We start from the raw sequence: 17,482 nt of genomic DNA, 5'->3' as shown, positions 1-17,482 counted from the left end.
TTTTAGTAAAGTGAGATACAACTATTATTATATTTTTAATTTCTACATCAAGTATTGGTATAATTATATTTTTTTTTAAGAAAAAAGACAATAGTTTTTAGTAATTTTTTTATCTGTTAACAATTATTTAACAATGATATAAAAATATAAAAATAAATGTATATATAATTTAAGAAATTTACAAATTTTAACCACTAAAATTCAACGTACAAACGACGTGAAAATAATATGTTTAAAAAGTAACAAAATTAAACGTGTTTACAACTTTAAAACAACTGTAAACAACAAATAATGTTATTACTAATATAAGTTATTTTTTTCTTCATATTTATAATAAACGCCCCCACTTGATTTAAAATCAACATAATGCGTGTTCTCTTATTATTTTCCATGTCTGAATGTATAAGATAAGATAAATTTTTGTTTTAACATGTAAAACTCTATTTCTCTAATTGTTGAACAACCAGTGTAGTGTATAAACAATTCATAACAAATTTTACAACAACATGAAAACAACTTGACTTTATTTTTAGGTTAAAATAAGATGTTGTAAAAATAACACAAAAGAATCTTCACAATAACATCAAAACAACTTAATTATTCTTTTGTAAATATTGTGTAGTTTTGTTTTTGTTGTTTTCAACCAAAACAATATTTATTGATGAATAAATAATTATAGATTTTTCAATATTCAACTTCTTCAGGGGTTTGCTTTTGGTTGTTTTCTTGTTGCTCCATGATTGATTCTGTTGTCAAAGTGCCAGTATCAACCAAAATAACATCTTTTGAAACTGATCCCTCCTTGGAACAGATAAAAGTTATTTAGTTGTTGTTGTGTTGTTGTCAAGTTGTTATTCATCTAAGTGTACTGAATAATTGTCACTTTTTGTTATTATGATATTGTTTGTAGACTATTATTTGGATAGCTGCCAACAAAAAATTATATTTATGTGTTGCTGAATGTATTCACACACAATGAATACCGCATGAGATAAAATAGAAAAAAAATATTGATTAAAATCAATTATTTTTTAAAATAAAAAACAACATTTATTTCAAAATTTTTGTTTTTTGAAAAGAGACATGGCCAAACACACTTAATTATTCTTCAAACACAATTTTATTTAGTTACAATGCCAAATATGTACTAAGAACAAGACCTGATAAGAGGGGGAGACATTTTTAAGAAAAAAAGGAAACAATTACCAATGAAGTAGTAGAAACTTGATACAAAGAAAGTGAAATTCAAAACCCAGAAGAAGATGGATTCTGAGTAAATCCGAGAAAACAGTTACAAAGAAGAAGAAGATAAAGTTGGTAAAAACTGGAGAATAATATTAACTGCTTCAAGCATGACAAACGAGTCCTCTTAAAACAACACGATGACATGATATTATTTGGGAATTTATAGCAACATTTTATTGAACGATGAAAATATCATCAAACTTAAAGCACTACTACTACGTTTCCCTTTTGCAGAATGCTTATTTGTTTGTGTACAGAGTATACACTTATTCTGTTTTTTATAGTGTAAGAATTTATAACCAAGAATGAAAAAGAAGAAAAACGAAATGGTTATACTTAAAACTAATGAGTATTTATCTTAGAGACGAGGCATGAACCTTATGTATGAACTATAAACAATGCTTCAGAATCATCTGTAGTGTCTTCAGTTTCTGCATTTTTTCCATTCCAAGTACCTCTCCACAATGTCCAGTCCACAAAACTCCTTCACAACTGGCATAGTAGCAGGAACATCCAATTGGAATATGGAGTCGGATCCTCCCGGGCTTCCCCATGAATTGATTTGTTTTCTTGCTGCTCTGATGGCAGCTCTTGCAGCAGAGTGAACGGAAGCCGATAGAAACAATGGTGGCTCGCCAGAACCTGCACAAAATGATAACATTTGTTTAAGCTTGTCACTAGAGTAGCCTTTGGGAAATAGAAAGACCTCATTGATTAAATTATGTAAACAGAATAAAGTAGCAAAGGCTTTTTCTTTACATAGGAGCTAATATTTTCAGGTGGTATATTTTCCACCCTGAAAGATGGACTACACTTTCATTTGGCCAGGAAAGAACAAGAAGTGATTTAGCCCATCAATTGAACTATGAGAAAATAAGTTAGCTGAAGGGGAGAAAATAAAAAAAGCAAACAAATGCTGTCACTAAGCTACTAGACAAAGCATGAAATCAGGAGTCAACCCCAATCTGTATGAAGTCCCACTGGAAGTTGCAAGCTATGATTATGGCAGAATACAGTTAAATTTCTCATCCCGGTGGCTGTCTTTTCTATCTGTCTACCACATAAATTTTGAATTGCCAGAAGCTTAAATCATTTTAATCCAAACTAACATTGATTTAATTATGTAAACACCAGATCATTTTTCTTTCTAACAATTTTATTGTGTAGAATTGCTAAGAGGTCTTCCAATATAAGAGCTCGATGATCCAGAAATTTTCACAATTCAGTGCAATATTTTTACACTAAAGACAAATGTTGAATTGAGAAAGATGAAGTGAATGATACCTTTGGACGAGAGAATACGTTTTTTGTGACGTCCACTGTTCAATACTTCAACATTGAACTGTTTAGGAATGGTGTCTAATGAAGGAATCTTGTATGTCCATGTCCCATTAGCAGTCACTAGTCCATCGGAATTTGTTAAATATTCTTCATACAAGAAAAACCCAACTCCTTGTACAAAAGCTCCTTCAATCTGCACAAAAGTAAACTATCTATTGATATATATATATATATAGATGAAAATTCTGCAGAACTATAATATTGTGAAGAACCAAATACTATTTTCCTGGAAAAATCCTCCAAGTTGTATAGCCATTGACAAAAATTTAATTTACACTATCATTTAATTTGATCAAATTTAAATTATATAAATGTCAATATTTAATAGGTATAAAAATAACACACTCCTGAATAGAAATACTCTTTTATTTATTTATTTATTTATTTTGTAAGGATAGAAATAGTCATTTAACTATGCATAATTAACAAAAAAAAATATTTTACAGATCCAAATAATTTTAATTTGAGAAAGATTTTTTTGTTTCTCTTTATACATTTTGAAGTAAAAAATACAAGAGGTCATACTTCTTTTATCATTAATATTTAATACATACATATAATAGCTATAAATAAAATGTTAATTTAATAATACATCTAATACAAAAAATAATAAATTTTTACCTTTAACTCATAATAATTTCCATAAATACTTTAGTTTAGAATAATGCTTACTTTTTATGTTAACAAAAAAGAAAAAATCAAAACATCAAGAGCTTGTTTTTACTTTTTTTGAAAAAAGAGATTGTCTTAGACTGACCCCTATCTGTTATATATTGAAATCCCTCACTTGTGGCGGAGGAAAACCAAGGTTACAAGAATCTTAGCATAAAACATACTAAAAACACGCACAAAAACAAGACCGGAACCGATAAAAACACAACTTGTTAGTTCTAAAAGAAAATTGCATCAAATTTCTCCATTCTCTAATTAAGTCTAAGAATGAGAAGTGATCAAAATATTTAGTCTTGAACACCCACGTGGCTGTCCAAAAAGTAATCCTTTCCCACAAATCATCTACCAGGCTTTCAGATCCTTCGAAAATTCTATTATTTCTTTCTAACCAAACAGCCCACAACAAAGCCATGATTGTTGTTCTCCACAAACAGACCTGAGCCAACTGCCTCCCACCTTACTCACTATCATTTCGGGGACTCACACGGGCATGACCCATTGAATTTCAAATTCCATCATCAGCTTAAACCATAGCTTTTGAGCAAGACTACAGTTTAGGAACAGGTGTGCCACCTCTTCCCCACTCTTGGTCTCTTTTTTTGCAACCTCTCATGAATATTAATTTTGCCTAGAGCCACCAGCCACCCAAAAACTTTAACTTTCGATGGACCTAAGCTTTTCCATAAGGTCTTTGTCCAGAAATATTCACCTGAAGCATGGCCTGATGTATACCAGCCAAACGCTGATTTACACGAAAAGATACCCCCCCGCATCAGGTAGCCAAAACCTGCTGTCATCTAGAATGTTAAGCACTCAGACATGTTCCAGCTGTTGTAGCATCTCCAACAAACTTGGTATTCATCTGTCCATCAAGTTTCTCCTAAAATTAAGATTCTAACTTCCCACAGTTTCCTACTTCGCCCTCATCTTCAATCAGCTCCTGGATACTCTCATTTTTAGCTCTAAATATCACAGCTAAGTTCAAAAACCGGTTCTTCAAAGATGATTCCCCAATCCAGACATCAAGAGCTTGTTTTATTGCTAAGTTTTCCTCCTTTTTCCCTTTTTTAAGAAACAAAGAGATATTGAACCCTCCATCCATATCTACAACTAAATTTTCCTTCGTATAGTAGTTTTATTTAATTTTTTAATAATCTGATTTACAGTCTAAAATGCTAATATAGTACCACATGCAATCAGGGTTACCTGTCCAAGATCTACTGCAGGGTTGAGACTTTGTCCACAGTCATAAATAATATCCGATCGCAAAATCGAGGTTTCTCCTGTCAGAAGATTTATCTCAACCTGCCATGAGATGTATTCACTGTTCAGTAACACAGACTAAATATTTCTCATTAGCTAAAGACTGGAACAATCATGCTGATAATCAGATTTTTAGTAAGATAAATTAACTGTTTGATGTTTAATAGCGAAGACCAGTTATAGGTTTAATTGAGAAATTATTTCATGCATGCAATCCTGCAACTTAATAAGAAGTTTCTTGCAAAAGACTCACCTCAGTCACTGCTATGCCAAAGTTCAAGTATCGCATGGAAGACATATCTGGGATGAAGAAAGAACTTGATGATAAACTAATGGATTGTGAGTAACCCTGCATTGACCAAAGACCAAGGAAAATTGAAGATTGTGATTAAATTTGAGAATAACACAAACACATTAAAAATAATTCCAGAAAGTTTCTGTTAATTGAGGAAACTAAATTAATAATAGTACCATGATTAGTAAGTTCATAAGTCACGAAAATGAAACAATGAAATCCAACTAGATACCTGAGCAATCAGCATCTTCCATTTGATAGAATCAGAGCCAAGTGATTCCTGTAACTTCTCTTTAATAGGAGTTAATCTCTCAACCAAGACATCACAGCATAGTCTGACTGCCGCACAGCTTGACTCAGATGTAGTGCTCCCTGCTGTAAACCCCCCTTGGATCAAGCTCAAAGTATCAGCCTGTATGACTCGCACTTTATCCAGAAAGTTTTCAGCTCCATCAGCAATGATTGAACCAAGAGCAAAAGCAGCTGTCTGTTTCACCTTTGTCCAAAGCCCTTGGCCAAGCTCAATTCCTCCTACTTCAACAGTGACAGATCCATCTGATAGAATGCTTACTTTTGCTGGAGCTGCTCTGACCGTCATCTCAGCCATAATTGGTACTCTAGATATTCCTCGTTTTTTCCATCTATTACACATATTAAACTCTTCTATCATTTGAGCCCTTTGACTAAATTTTGAAGACATAGCTACCTTATCCCACATTAAAGGTAAAGTATACTCTTGAGCTTCACCAGCACTATCTCCATAAAATAAACGAAGACTCTTGTATGTGTGAAGATTTTTTTGTCTGACAGAATCAACTTCCATTGAAAGAAAAGATGCAACATGCTCAATTATAGCTTCAGCTACAAATGATCCTTGTACCTCTCCAGGACCTCGCATTGCCGTCTTACTTGAATGATTTGTTTTGCATAATTTTATGTCAAAAGCCAGAGCACCCCAATCATACTTCTTAAATGCACCCATAAAATTTGATGGAATGATAGGACTTATATCCACAGACATGCCTGCATCAATCAATATTTCTAGTTCTAAAGCTGTAATCTTCCCATCTGACTTAAATCCAACATTGTAGGTTATTTTCATGGGATGCCTCCCTCCTGCCATTATCATATCAGTTTTTCTATCCATATATATCCTGACAGGGCATTGTAATTTTTGTGCTGCAAGTGCACATGCTGTTGCAACCTGTATAATCATAATGTAAATAATTCCTTTAATTTTAATTTAGTTATAACTTATACATGAGAGTAGCAAGCTTATGACACACCATACAGGAGAGAATAATCTGGATTATGAAATACTTGCTCACTACTACATCATCATTTTAACAGCTTCAAACTATTTTAAAGCAGCTATTTGAAAGACTAGAGATACAAAAGGTGAAAACTTTATGTCTTGATACAAGACTTAACTATTATTTCTATTAGACACTTTTCTGACTTTGCTATCAATGAAACTCTAGCCTCTCTGTTTTTCGCTCTTTTTGTTCTTTGTTATTCTCAAATATTTAGCATTGCTAATAGTGCTTGGTTTATGGGAGTGAGTTTATTAAGCGTAATCACAGCTTGGCAGAAGATGGTATAATTGTCATACGTACAGTTTGACAGAAGCAATTGTTGTGCAGGGTGGTCTCTTGGTATTAGTGTCAATTGTTCTTTCTCGATTGTTCATGTTCGAAGTGCAGTTTTGAGCTTTCATCAAATTTTGCATTTGGATGGTGTTTTGGTACGGTTCAACAATATTTTAAATTTGTAATGGATATAAGTTCATCTTAGGAAAATTTCAATTATTTGGTTATCTTAGGAAAGAGGAGATATAAAACTGATTCTATAATGATACTTACAGGCATCGCTTTAATGGCCTTTCCACCAAAACCACCTCCAACCCTTCTTGTGATAACACGAACATTATGCCCTGGTACATCCAAACATTTTGCAATAACATTATGTACAAATTCAGGACACTGATTTGAACTGTAAACAACCATGCAATTGTCTTCATCTGGTATAGCAAGGGTAGTTTGTGTCTCCATGTAGAAATGGTATTGTGAAGGAAGCTTGATCTGGTAAGAATGAAAGTATAAGCTAAATACTGCACAGAGATGCCAAATCAGTGTTCATGCAACTTGTTCACTCTCTTTCTTTTCTTTTTTTATTATGCTGTAGTACATGTAGTCTCTTCTAAATAGATGAGACTGCCATACCTTAGCAGATATAATTTTGTGGTCAGCTTCAGCCATTCTTTTTGATGCATCACCAACTTGTTTTGGGTAAATGACCGGAGGCACTTCAAAAAAACTAGATCTTCTAACAGCCTCTTTAACAGATAAAATGGGTGGCTCTAGATCCTCTACCCCATAATTGACCACGGCTAACTCTGCTGCCACATCTGCATGTTTCTGAGTATCTGCAACCTAACAAAGAACAGATATCACAATAAACGAAGAAGATTGATACGCTTGCAAACCTATAGAGTAAAGTTACTCTCACTTGAAGAAAGCCATTACACATAGAGATGTATAGTGGGAGTTGGAGTTACCACAAAAGCTAGACGCTGACCAGCACACTCAGTGAGATCATCAGCAAATAAAGGTTCAGTACCAAACATGTTCGCGGATCCAATGTTCTCCCCACCTTCAGGGATATCTTTAACAGATATAACATCAACTACTCCACGGGGCTGTTGATCAGGCTTGAATGTTATATTCTTCACCCGTGCAAAAGGTTCTGTGGTATAAATGAATGCCCCATACAAACAATTTGGTGGTGAAGGAATATCATCTACATATACAGCCTCGCCTATGCAGATTATTAACATAAATGACACAAATTAGCTGTTAAGGGAAAAAAAAAAGAAATACCTGGAAGCAATGGAATTTGCAGTATTCATGAGAAACATAAGAGGAACAAATACACCGGACCATAGTTCTGTTGACAACGTAATTATCAAAAGAAAAAGAGCATAAAGGAAGAAAAGCAAATGCGACACAGGCGGACAAAGAGAGGGATGCACTGACATCCACAAAGAAATAAGCATAGCACTAAATACTAAATGACCTTGAAATATGGATAAGAGAACATATTACAGCACATCTAAGGTTAAATATGCATAGGTGAATTCCTTAAATTTTCAACATCATGTTCAGACAAGTTAAGATTTCTTCATTGACAGTTATAAACACAACATTAAAAAAAAAAACTATGGAAGATTATTAAAACACGTACTGGAATATGAAGAAATGTATAGGCATATGTAATTTCGTTTATCCTTTTTGAGGCCTTTCATGCAACAAGGCAACTCTTATGCAAAAATAAAGTGATGTTTTAGCCCAGAATACAAACCAGAAGCTTGGAGGGCTGCTTCAGATTTTGTGATTGGCTTGCCAACAGGGTAATATTCTGGACTTGTTTTAATTAATTGCTTCCCTGATGATAGCAGAGTTGGAATTTCATCATGATTGAACTGATTTTCAGTCTCTCCTAACTTCAAATCCTTGGCCAACACAGCATCCTCACATTTCCCCAACAACCCATCAGTAGTTTCAGCTGTAGTATCAATAAAGGAGCTAAAAAACTCGAAAAGAAAACCTACAGACAAGCTTGACCTATAAGCAGGACTTGAAGTGCCATCTTCAGGGACAACAGTAGCTCTAACCAATTTACTAGCTTCATAAAACGCATCATCAGTTAGCACTTTTCCAGCTAAATACTCCTCTGCCTTTCTAGCTCTGATTGCATGTTTAGTACCATAAGCACCATAAGCCAACTGACAGCGGCTCACTAAAACTCCACCGGAAGCTTTACAAGGAGAAACTTCAGCCAAGAAGGCAGCATTCAGGTAAGGCAATGCATTTCCAAGGGGTCTAGGTGCGGCTCGATAGGTTTCAAACAACAAGACAGAATCTTTTTGATGAGAAGCTTTTTTGGTTGATCCCCAGTTTGGAATTTTAATGCTTGTAAGTATACTTCTAAAATCTAGAGGTGGCATTTGAAGAAACTCTTCCAATGTAAAAGTTTCACATCTGGTACCCCTCATCACCTCTACCATAGAATCCGCAGCTAGAAGAATAGTAGCTATGTCTGAAGGAAAATGCCTCCTTTGTGCCATCACCAAATTTCCCCCTATACTAGCTGTATTTCTAATAAATTTGCTAGCAATTTTCTCCATATGATTCGAAATTTTATTGAACACCATCTCGCCTCCGGAGGGAAAGCGAGCTTGTTTAGCATCCTTCAGAACTTCAATTACTTTCGAAATTGTTACAGCGGCTCCAAATTTGAACCCCTCTTTATCCATTTGAATCATGCAGAGTTCACCTATGCCTTTTAGATCAATGTATTGTTGATAGTGCTCTAATTCCTTGTAGTAACCAGACCCTGTGTTCCCAGTTACTAATTTCGTTTCAGTCCCTTCTCCAACATTATTAGAATTGAGCAAGTTCCGTAGCTCCTCAAGACTAGAAGGACGAAGCCAATTATCTCTTTTAGAATCCAAAGACATGACAGACCTGATTTCCCTTTTCAAGAACTCAGGAAATGTACAAATCTCATTGTTACGGTCATAAAACGGTAAACTACTAACCTTTACTTTGTTACTGTCTTCTTTCTTCCAAAAGGAGTTGAGACCCAAATCCTCAATATCAACATTAGCTGCAAAGCTCTTGCAAACATCAGCAATGGATCGATATCCGGTACAGCGACACAGATTTCCTGCAATAGCCTTTTCAGCTTCAGAAACAGTGATCTTAGAGAACCCCGGAGGAGGGTCCACTCGATCTGTTTTCTCAGCATTGACAAGAGCTGAAAAGATTGAAACACACATTCCAGGAGTACAAAAACCACATTGGGAAGCATGGAAACCACTCATTCTCTGGTGAATTGAGTGTAAACCATCTTTGCTATTTCCAAGTCCTTCAGATGTTGTGATTGAACACCCACCTATACTGCTCAAGAGAGTAAGACATGAACTTGCAGTCATATCCTCAACTTTGTCATTTACTGGATCATACTTGGATAGCAGCACAGTACAAGCACCACAGCCACCTGGAAAACAAAACAAAAAAAAAAACATGAAATTTCAAGGACTTCAATAGATATTACCGAATTTTCCCAATAATTTTGTTCCTGCATACATCAGTGTACCAAAAATTTACCCCTGTTTTTCTAATTGAAAAGATTATTTAAGAATGGATTTTGTTATTAGGTGCCAATACTGATAAATTCCAAATCTATACTTGTGTATTTTGCTCTTTTCTTCTTACCCAACGTAATACACAAGAATCTGGTTCATAGTTTAGACAGAGAAAACATGGGAATTTCTCTTAGCAAATCACTCCATCTCTAGATTACTACTTGTTCTAATACAGCACATGGAAAACAAATCCAACACAGAAAGAAAACATTTAACCAAAAGAAATAGGAAAAAGAGAAAAAAACAGAGGAAGAAAGAGAACCCATAATCACATCATTAATTAAACTCTCAAGTCTCAACTAACATACCTAATTTACAAACAAATAGAGATTTTTGAGCTAGAGGGAAAGTAAAGAATGAAAACCTTCGCCACAACTGAGCTTAACACTCTTGAAACGAGTCTGAGTCCGTAAGAAATGAAGCAAAGTAGTTGAAGGGTCAACAGTTGGAAGCTCGAACCTCACGCCATTAATGGCGAAAACCAAACTTCCACTTCCTCTTTCTGTCACTGCCATTGCAAGCTTCAGACACAGTTTTTCTTCTATTGTTTCTAGTATGAATCTTACTCTCTCATTCTCAACAAAATATTTAATAATAAAATAATAATACTAATTAAAAAAACAAAGAAAGAAAGAAAATAGTGTTAGATATTACACCATCTTCCAAACTTTTTAGCTCAGAAATACAAAATTGTCAAACCTCCATACATACACGTAAATTGAAGAAACAACAAAGTAGTAACCAGTAACCACAAACTCTTTTGTTTTTTTTTTTTTATTGATAAACAAACCACAAACTCACAGTCAGTGTGTTTTTTTTTTTTTTGAAAATGTCAGTGTGTTAAGATAAAGAAAGAATAAAAGAAAGAATTAATAAATAATAATCACCGCCAATACAATAAGCTAACATATTCGTTATTTAAAGGATTAATCCTTTGACCGGTATTTTTGCATTGGGTACGTTTGGAATACAGGATTAAAATGAAAATTAAAATAAAAATATAATCATAAATAAGGCTAATGATTCCAACCCGCTTTCTCTTCTTGCGGTTTGAGTTACTCTTTTTTTTAAAAAAAAAAAATTACGCTCATGTTTTTTAATTGATTAAATTTTATGTAATGTATTTATGCTAAAAGTTCTGATAACTTGTACTTGTTATTGTACATAGTGATAATGTTCCATAACTTTTATGGTCCATATTAAATTAAACAAAAAATAATTGAAGGACTTAAGATGTACTTTCCACCATACGGTACACTTGCAAATGCATACAAGTAATGGTAAACTAACATTGCACAATAAATATACTAAAGTACACAATAATTTATACTTTTTAAACAATTCTTTCATTGTGATTCACATTATCATGTTTTATTTTTTTTTGTTACCGTTTTATTGCTTTTTGATCTCATTTAATATCGATTTCACCTTATGATGTAGTTTATGCCAACACTAATGAACCCCAACAACCTGATGAACTCTTGATGTAATTTTCACTTTAATTTTAAATTTATTTTTGCTTTTTAATTAATTAAATAAAGTTGATTCTTTATACATTTTTTTTCTTTTTGTGTGAATTTATTATTTGTTATTTTTATTTTAATATGTTGTTAGAGATATAAAACAACAATATTTTATTTTATTTTATTGTTAGTTATATGAAGAAAAAAAATATTTTTTTAAGAAAATATTAAATAACTTACTATTAAAAAGTAACTAATCTAAAATACCAATCCAATCCGCATTTTTGCAGATTGGATTAGATCTAAAATATGAAATTCGTGTTAGACTATAATATAGTGTATGGAATATAACATATACAAACGATATGAAATGCGAAAAATAAACTGTAATCATATCGATAACATATGCAATGAAAGGATCGATATACCTCCAGCCATTGATCTTTGAGCTTCAATCCCTGCGATAGCTTCGGTATTAGAGTTCAGGCAATAATTCGCACTTAATTAGTGAGGATCAAATGTACCATGAACAAAAAAGTACCCAGTGCATTAGATGAACACCCCTAATTTAACTTTATTTTCGGCGTGTTAAAATTTTTTAAATTTCTCAAAATTTTACAAGATATCTTAAATAACTACCACGTACATAACTATAAAAAAAAAAAAAAAAAAAAAATAGGTTAGAAAACTCTCTCAGATGCCGAAACAAATAGTAGTGCATGACACTTCCTTTTTAAAGAGATGCATTATAAATTTTCTATCAAAATATGTTATTATTTTTTTGACATAAAAAATTTATTAATTTTAAAAAATATATTAATTTTTTTTTTTTTGAAAAGATAACTGTGTTATTATAAATTAAAGAGGATAATCATTTACAATAACAGAGTTGATCGATGGAGGAAAATTTTCCATCCAAGAGATAGACTCATCCCGCCCTAGAGCATATTTTGCTAAACAATCAGCAACCGCATTCGCAGATCGCTTTACATGAGTAACAACTATGTTAGGGAAAAAGGAAAGGAGACTAGTAATATCTAATATCAAATCATTAAAAGAGGAAACAGCCATTAGTTTATTGTTTAAAGCATTGGAGACCATAAGAGCATCAGTTTCCACAATCGATACTTGTAGTTGTAATTGAAGAGCCCAATTAAGGCTGAGGAACATAGCTTTAGCCTCCATTTCGTGCGAAGAATAGAGACCAACAGTCGGCATGGAGAAAGCTGCAATGGCACGGCCTGAAGAGTTCCTTACAACCGCCCCAACACCAATAGTATGCTTAGTTGTATCTATGGCAGCATCAATGTTCAGTTTGAAGAGACCTGGGGGTGGTGGCTGCCATCTAGCAGGTGAAGATGCAACCGCAGGAGCCATAGTTGTAGAGGCAGGAGAAGCGGCATTCGGTTTTTGTATCGTAGTTGTGCCGCTCGATAATTGTTCAGATAGTTGGAAGAAAAGGCAGCAAGTGATGCAGCAGGTTTGGCCGATTTACCATGAACAACTTGATTCCGCTCAGCCCAAATGCACCAGAGAGTACAAAAAATCTGCTCCATTTCGGTTTTGAGTGTATAGTGGAGAGGTGTTTAAGGTAATCTCCCTTATGTAAAGCAAGGTAGCCAAGTTCCAATCGAAAGTTGAAGAAGCATAACGCCAAACAGTGGCATATCGACATCCAAAAAACACATGTCCAATTGACTCCCAAGCATTACGGCATACCGAACAAGTAGCGTCGTAATAACCTTCTTTTTGACTAAAGCCGTAGCCACGGGAAGAGCATCATGAATAACACGCCATGCGAAAATCTTAACCTTTTCTGGTAGTTGCAGCGACCAAAAAAATTTCCACCAGGATGTGTCGTTTGTGGAACTTGATGAATTGTTCTGGTCTGCTAGCTTAGTTGCAAAGTGGTATCCTGAATGTACCGAATATACACCATTAGTACTCGTGATGCCATATCGCCTTGTCGAGCTAGGAAAGTAGCTCAAGGGGATGGTAAGAATCCTTTCAACATCCGTAGGGTGGAAGCATTGTTGAAGCTGCATTAACATTCCAATGGCGTTCTTCGCAATAAAATTGGCCACCACGGCGGTCGGAGGTCCTTGATATAGGTATGGCAAAAGGAATTAAAACCTGGCACCCATGGATCAGATCCACAATTGATATTTCGACCCTCTCCAACCTTCCAACGCAAACCAGCCAGCAACAGTTCCCTTCCATAAAGAATACCTTGCCAAGATAGTGAAGGTGAATGACCATGAGGGGCATCTTGGAAGGAGTTGTGGGGGAAATATCTACTCTTCAAAAGTCGGAAAATCATGGAGGATGGGTTTTCTAGAAGTCTCCAAGCTTGTTTAGCTAAGAGAGCTTGATTAAATTGCTCAAAAGAGCGGAAGCCCAAACCACCTTCCAATTTGGTTTTGCAAATTAATTTCCAGTTGCGCCAATGAATTTTAGAGCCAGATTCCGTTCGTCCCCACCAAAAGTTAGACATCATTGATTCTAGTTGGTTGCACATGGTAACTGGGAGGCGGAAACAACTCATAGCGAAGGTTGGAATAGATTGAACCACAGCTTTTAACAAGATTTCTTTTCCACCCGCTGAGAAAATTTTTTCATTCCAACTATTCAATAACCTCCAAATTTTGTCTTTAACATCACTGAACATGAGTTGTTTATCTCTTCCAGAGTAGGCAGGTAACCCCAAGTATTTTTCATGACACTCACAAATCGGCATGGAAAGCGTTCTATGGAAAAAAACTTGAGCGACCAATGTAGTGTTTGGTGAGAAGGACATTACCGATTTGTCGGCATTGAGAGATTGACTCGTACGCCCGATGATAAATATCCAAGACTCTCTTGATGGCAAGGCATGACTCCTCATTAGCATAACAAAAAAGTAGGTCGTCGTCCGCAAATAGTAAATGAGAGATGGGATCGGATCTTCGTGTCAGCTTATAACCATGGAGATGACCCATGTCTTCTTCTTGTTGCAACAAACGAGAAAAACCTTCTGAACAAATTAAAAAAAGGTATGGTGATAAGGGGCAACCTTGCCTCAGCCCTCTTGTAGGAATAAGGGAACCCGATGTTTCCCCATTCAATTGAAAAGTGAAACTGTTCGTTGACAAACAAGTCATGATAAGTGTGATCCATTGGCTGCAGAAACCCATTTTTTCCATTACTCGCTGGACAAAACACCACTCAACCCGATCGAAGGCCTTACTCATGTCCAATTTCATTGCAGCAACTCCCTTTCGTCCCGTAGTTCTGAGTTTGATTCCATGTATAAGTTCGAAGGCCACCAAGATATTATCAGTAATGAGACGGTTTGGTAAAAAGGCGCTTTGGCTTTCAGATATGACATGAGGGAGAAACACCTTAAAGCGAGCCACCAACACTTTAGTGATAAGTTTTGAGATAACATTACAGAGACTAATTGGTCTGTAGTCCTTCACATAGACTGGTTTTTTTTTCTTCGGAATCAAAGTAATGATGGTGGAGTTAAGGGGAGTTGGGTCAGCACCGTGGTTAAGAATGTTTAGAACAGCAGCCACAACGGAATCGCCCACAATGTTCCAATTATTTTGATAAAACATTGCCGACATACCGTCAATCCCGGGGCTTTTATCAGAGCCCATTGAAAATAAAGCTTCCTCTACTTCAGACCGAGTGAAAGGTTTGGCGAGTTCAAAGTTCATGTCATCAGTGATCGTACATGGAATTGCAGTAAGAACGGCATCAAGCGCGGGTAAATCCACAGGCTGGGATTGAAATATTGCAGCAAAGTAATCTTGAATAGCCTCTGACATTTCGTGCTTTGAAGTGACTTTAATTCCGGCTTCAGTAGTGATAGAGCGAATTTTATTATTGGACTTTCGTGCAGATGCTTTGGAGTGGAAGAACTTGGTGTTTCGGTCTCCCAACTGAAGCCAATCTATGCGGGATCGTTGCTGCCAGTACATTTCTTCTTGTTCAAGAAGATCATCAAGGATCGATTCATGTGCTTTGAGAGAGGCGGCCGTAGCTTCGGATTGTGTATTTAGATTATTCGCCGCCGCCACCGAAGCTTGAGCATCAGTAATTTTTCGTTTCATATTTCCATACTTTCGGATGTGCCATCGTTGAAGGTGAACAGCACAATTGTCCAATTGCTGAATGACATTTGAGATGGGATCAGTAGCAAAATCATTACACCAGCAGTGATTGATAATTTCTTTGCTTTCAGGGTCAGCAAGCCACAATTTTTCAAAGCGGAATCGAGTGTGCGGTTTGAGGAGGTGATGATCATGGGCCACGGCTTTTATTGTTGCAGAAATAGCTCTGTGATCTGATGTGAAAAAGTCGAGATGTACTACTGGAGGTGATTCGAAATGTTGATCCCAAAAGGTATTTGTGAAACACCAATCTAATCTTTCTTTGATAGTGATGGTGGCTGTTCTATTTTTAACCCATGTGTAATGGTTTCCTTCATATGGTAGCTCCTTCAATTGACAGAGATCAAGAGCCTGACGAAACCCTTGAATTTGTGAGTCATTACGCAGAGCTCCACCAGATTTATCTCTTTGGGACAAAATTTCATTGAAGTCTCCAATGATAATCCAAGGTGAAGTTGGAGCAATATCGTGTAATCTCTTCAAAAGTGTCCATGATAGTGCTCTGTTTGATGTTTCGGTGGGCTCCATAAAAAGAAGAAAAGTGAAAGGAGGGACCATCTTCAAAGGACATGACACAATCAAAGTAAGTAGGACCAAAAGTGTTAAGGGAAACATTAACATTGTCTTTCCATAGTAGCATAAGTCCACCACCAAGGCCAACGCGTGGTGATTCCAGACCGCAACTGAAGTTTAATGATTGACGGAACCGTGAGATAGAGTTGTTACTAAGACGAGTTTCCATAAGAAAAAGTACTTGGGGTGACTGCTGTTTAACAAGCAGTCGCAAATGTCTGAACGCTTTGGGATTCCCCAGCCCCCTAGCGTTCCAACTCACGATTTTCATGGTGAAGAGCGGGGTTGCATCTCAACCTCCGCTGATTCGTCAATGAAACCATCAGAATCCATTATTAGAGAGGAAACAAAATGGTTTGAGCTATCTCCTTGGGACGAAGAAGGAGCAGCCATGGAGTCGTGTTGGCTACGGCACCGTTTTAACAATTGTCGCATAGAAAGTTGGTCCTGCTGACGCTTTGATTGCTTGTTTGGGTTATAGTTTTCTTTGTCAACACCAGAATTGTGGTATGTGGAAAAGGATCGGATGGTAGGAGGGGTAGTGGAGAAATGGGAGTTGTGATTTGGCATTGGGAGAGAATTGAGAGGGATGTTTGTATGAGGGAAGTAAGTTGTTGGAGGATAAGTGGCTACAGGTATAAAAGAAAGGTGTTGAGTTCCAATATCAGGAGTGAAAACATTGTCTAAATGTATTGTGGTAGAACTGGTGTGGCTTTTCAGATCAGCGGCAAGTGTAGTAGGATGGATGGCATTATGTGTAGTGTTGGTGGAAGAAGGGGATATGCCCTGATGAGAGGAGATAAGAGGGGTAGTTAATTGATGGTTGGAATGATGGTCTGGAGTTGGGCGATGGTGGACAGCAGTAGAAGCAACAAAAGAAGGATTAGGAGAAGTGGCATTCGGCTGGTGCAAAAAATTAGGAGAGGAAGGCAACAACAGTGGAGAAGAAAGGGTCTGGTTTGAGGTTTCTCCGTGTGATAAGGTTTTTGGTTGAGGGGAGAACATTTTGTTAAGTTGTGGGAGTGACGTAGTGATGGAGTTTCGAGCAAGGCGAGTAAGAAAAGGCCAGGCATTCCCTTTTGAGAAGTCTTGTCTATATCTGTCATATCCATTATTGGGTAACTTAGCACCTTTCATCCAAGGGCCATATTCAAAATCATCATTGTTTCCATTATCCATTCTCTCCATAAAAGCCACACATTTCTCAAATGGATGACCAAGACGACCACATTCAAAGCAAAATTCGGGTAGCCTCTCATAACGG

At 36.0% G+C, this 17,482-nt stretch overlaps 2 protein-coding genes across 2 annotated transcripts; both read right to left on the bottom strand.

Annotated features, from left to right (window-relative positions):
• Positions 1-1,314: 1,314 nt before the first annotated feature.
• LOC115718878 (indole-3-acetaldehyde oxidase) lies at positions 1,315-11,126 on the bottom strand. Its single transcript, XM_030647684.2, has 10 exons — positions 10,390-11,126; positions 8,177-9,877; positions 7,374-7,633; positions 7,039-7,248; positions 6,679-6,897; positions 5,049-6,020; positions 4,775-4,870; positions 4,465-4,563; positions 2,530-2,719; positions 1,315-1,887 (listed from the first exon to the last, which is right to left on the bottom strand). Exons 1-10 carry the CDS (start codon positions 10,538-10,540, stop codon positions 1,670-1,672), a joined length of 4,116 nt encoding a protein of 1,371 aa, XP_030503544.2. The 5' UTR covers positions 10,541-11,126; the 3' UTR covers positions 1,315-1,669.
• Positions 11,127-12,346: 1,220 nt separating this feature from the next.
• On the bottom strand, positions 12,347-12,865 carry LOC133034133 (uncharacterized). Its single transcript, XM_061109159.1, has one exon. It carries the CDS (start codon positions 12,863-12,865, stop codon positions 12,347-12,349), a length of 519 nt encoding a protein of 172 aa, XP_060965142.1.
• Positions 12,866-17,482: the final 4,617 nt, after the last annotated feature.

Source organism: Cannabis sativa, chromosome 2 (genome assembly GCF_029168945.1).
Source record: "Cannabis sativa cultivar Pink pepper isolate KNU-18-1 chromosome 2, ASM2916894v1, whole genome shotgun sequence".
NCBI lineage: Eukaryota > Viridiplantae > Streptophyta > Magnoliopsida > Rosales > Cannabaceae > Cannabis > Cannabis sativa.
This window is presented reverse-complemented; position numbering and strand designations above follow the sequence as displayed.

What these genes read in the sequence shown, in the direction of transcription:
- LOC133034133 (XM_061109159.1), bottom strand. Translation starts at nt 12,865, where the DNA reads ATGGCTCCTGCGGTTGCATCTTCACCTGCTAGATGGCAGCCACCACCC.
- LOC115718878 (XM_030647684.2), bottom strand. Translation starts at nt 10,540, where the DNA reads ATGGCAGTGACAGAAAGAGGAAGTGGAAGTTTGGTTTTCGCCATTAAT. An exon ending in TAAGCTCAGTTGTGGCGAAG is followed by an intron (nt 9,878 to 10,389) that starts GTTTTCATTCTT and finishes TTTGTTTTCCAG; the next exon opens with GTGGCTGTGGTGCTTGTACT. An exon ending in TTGGCATAGCAGTGACTGAG is followed by an intron (nt 4,564 to 4,774) that starts GTGAGTCTTTTG and finishes ATCTCATGGCAG; the next exon opens with GTTGAGATAAATCTTCTGAC.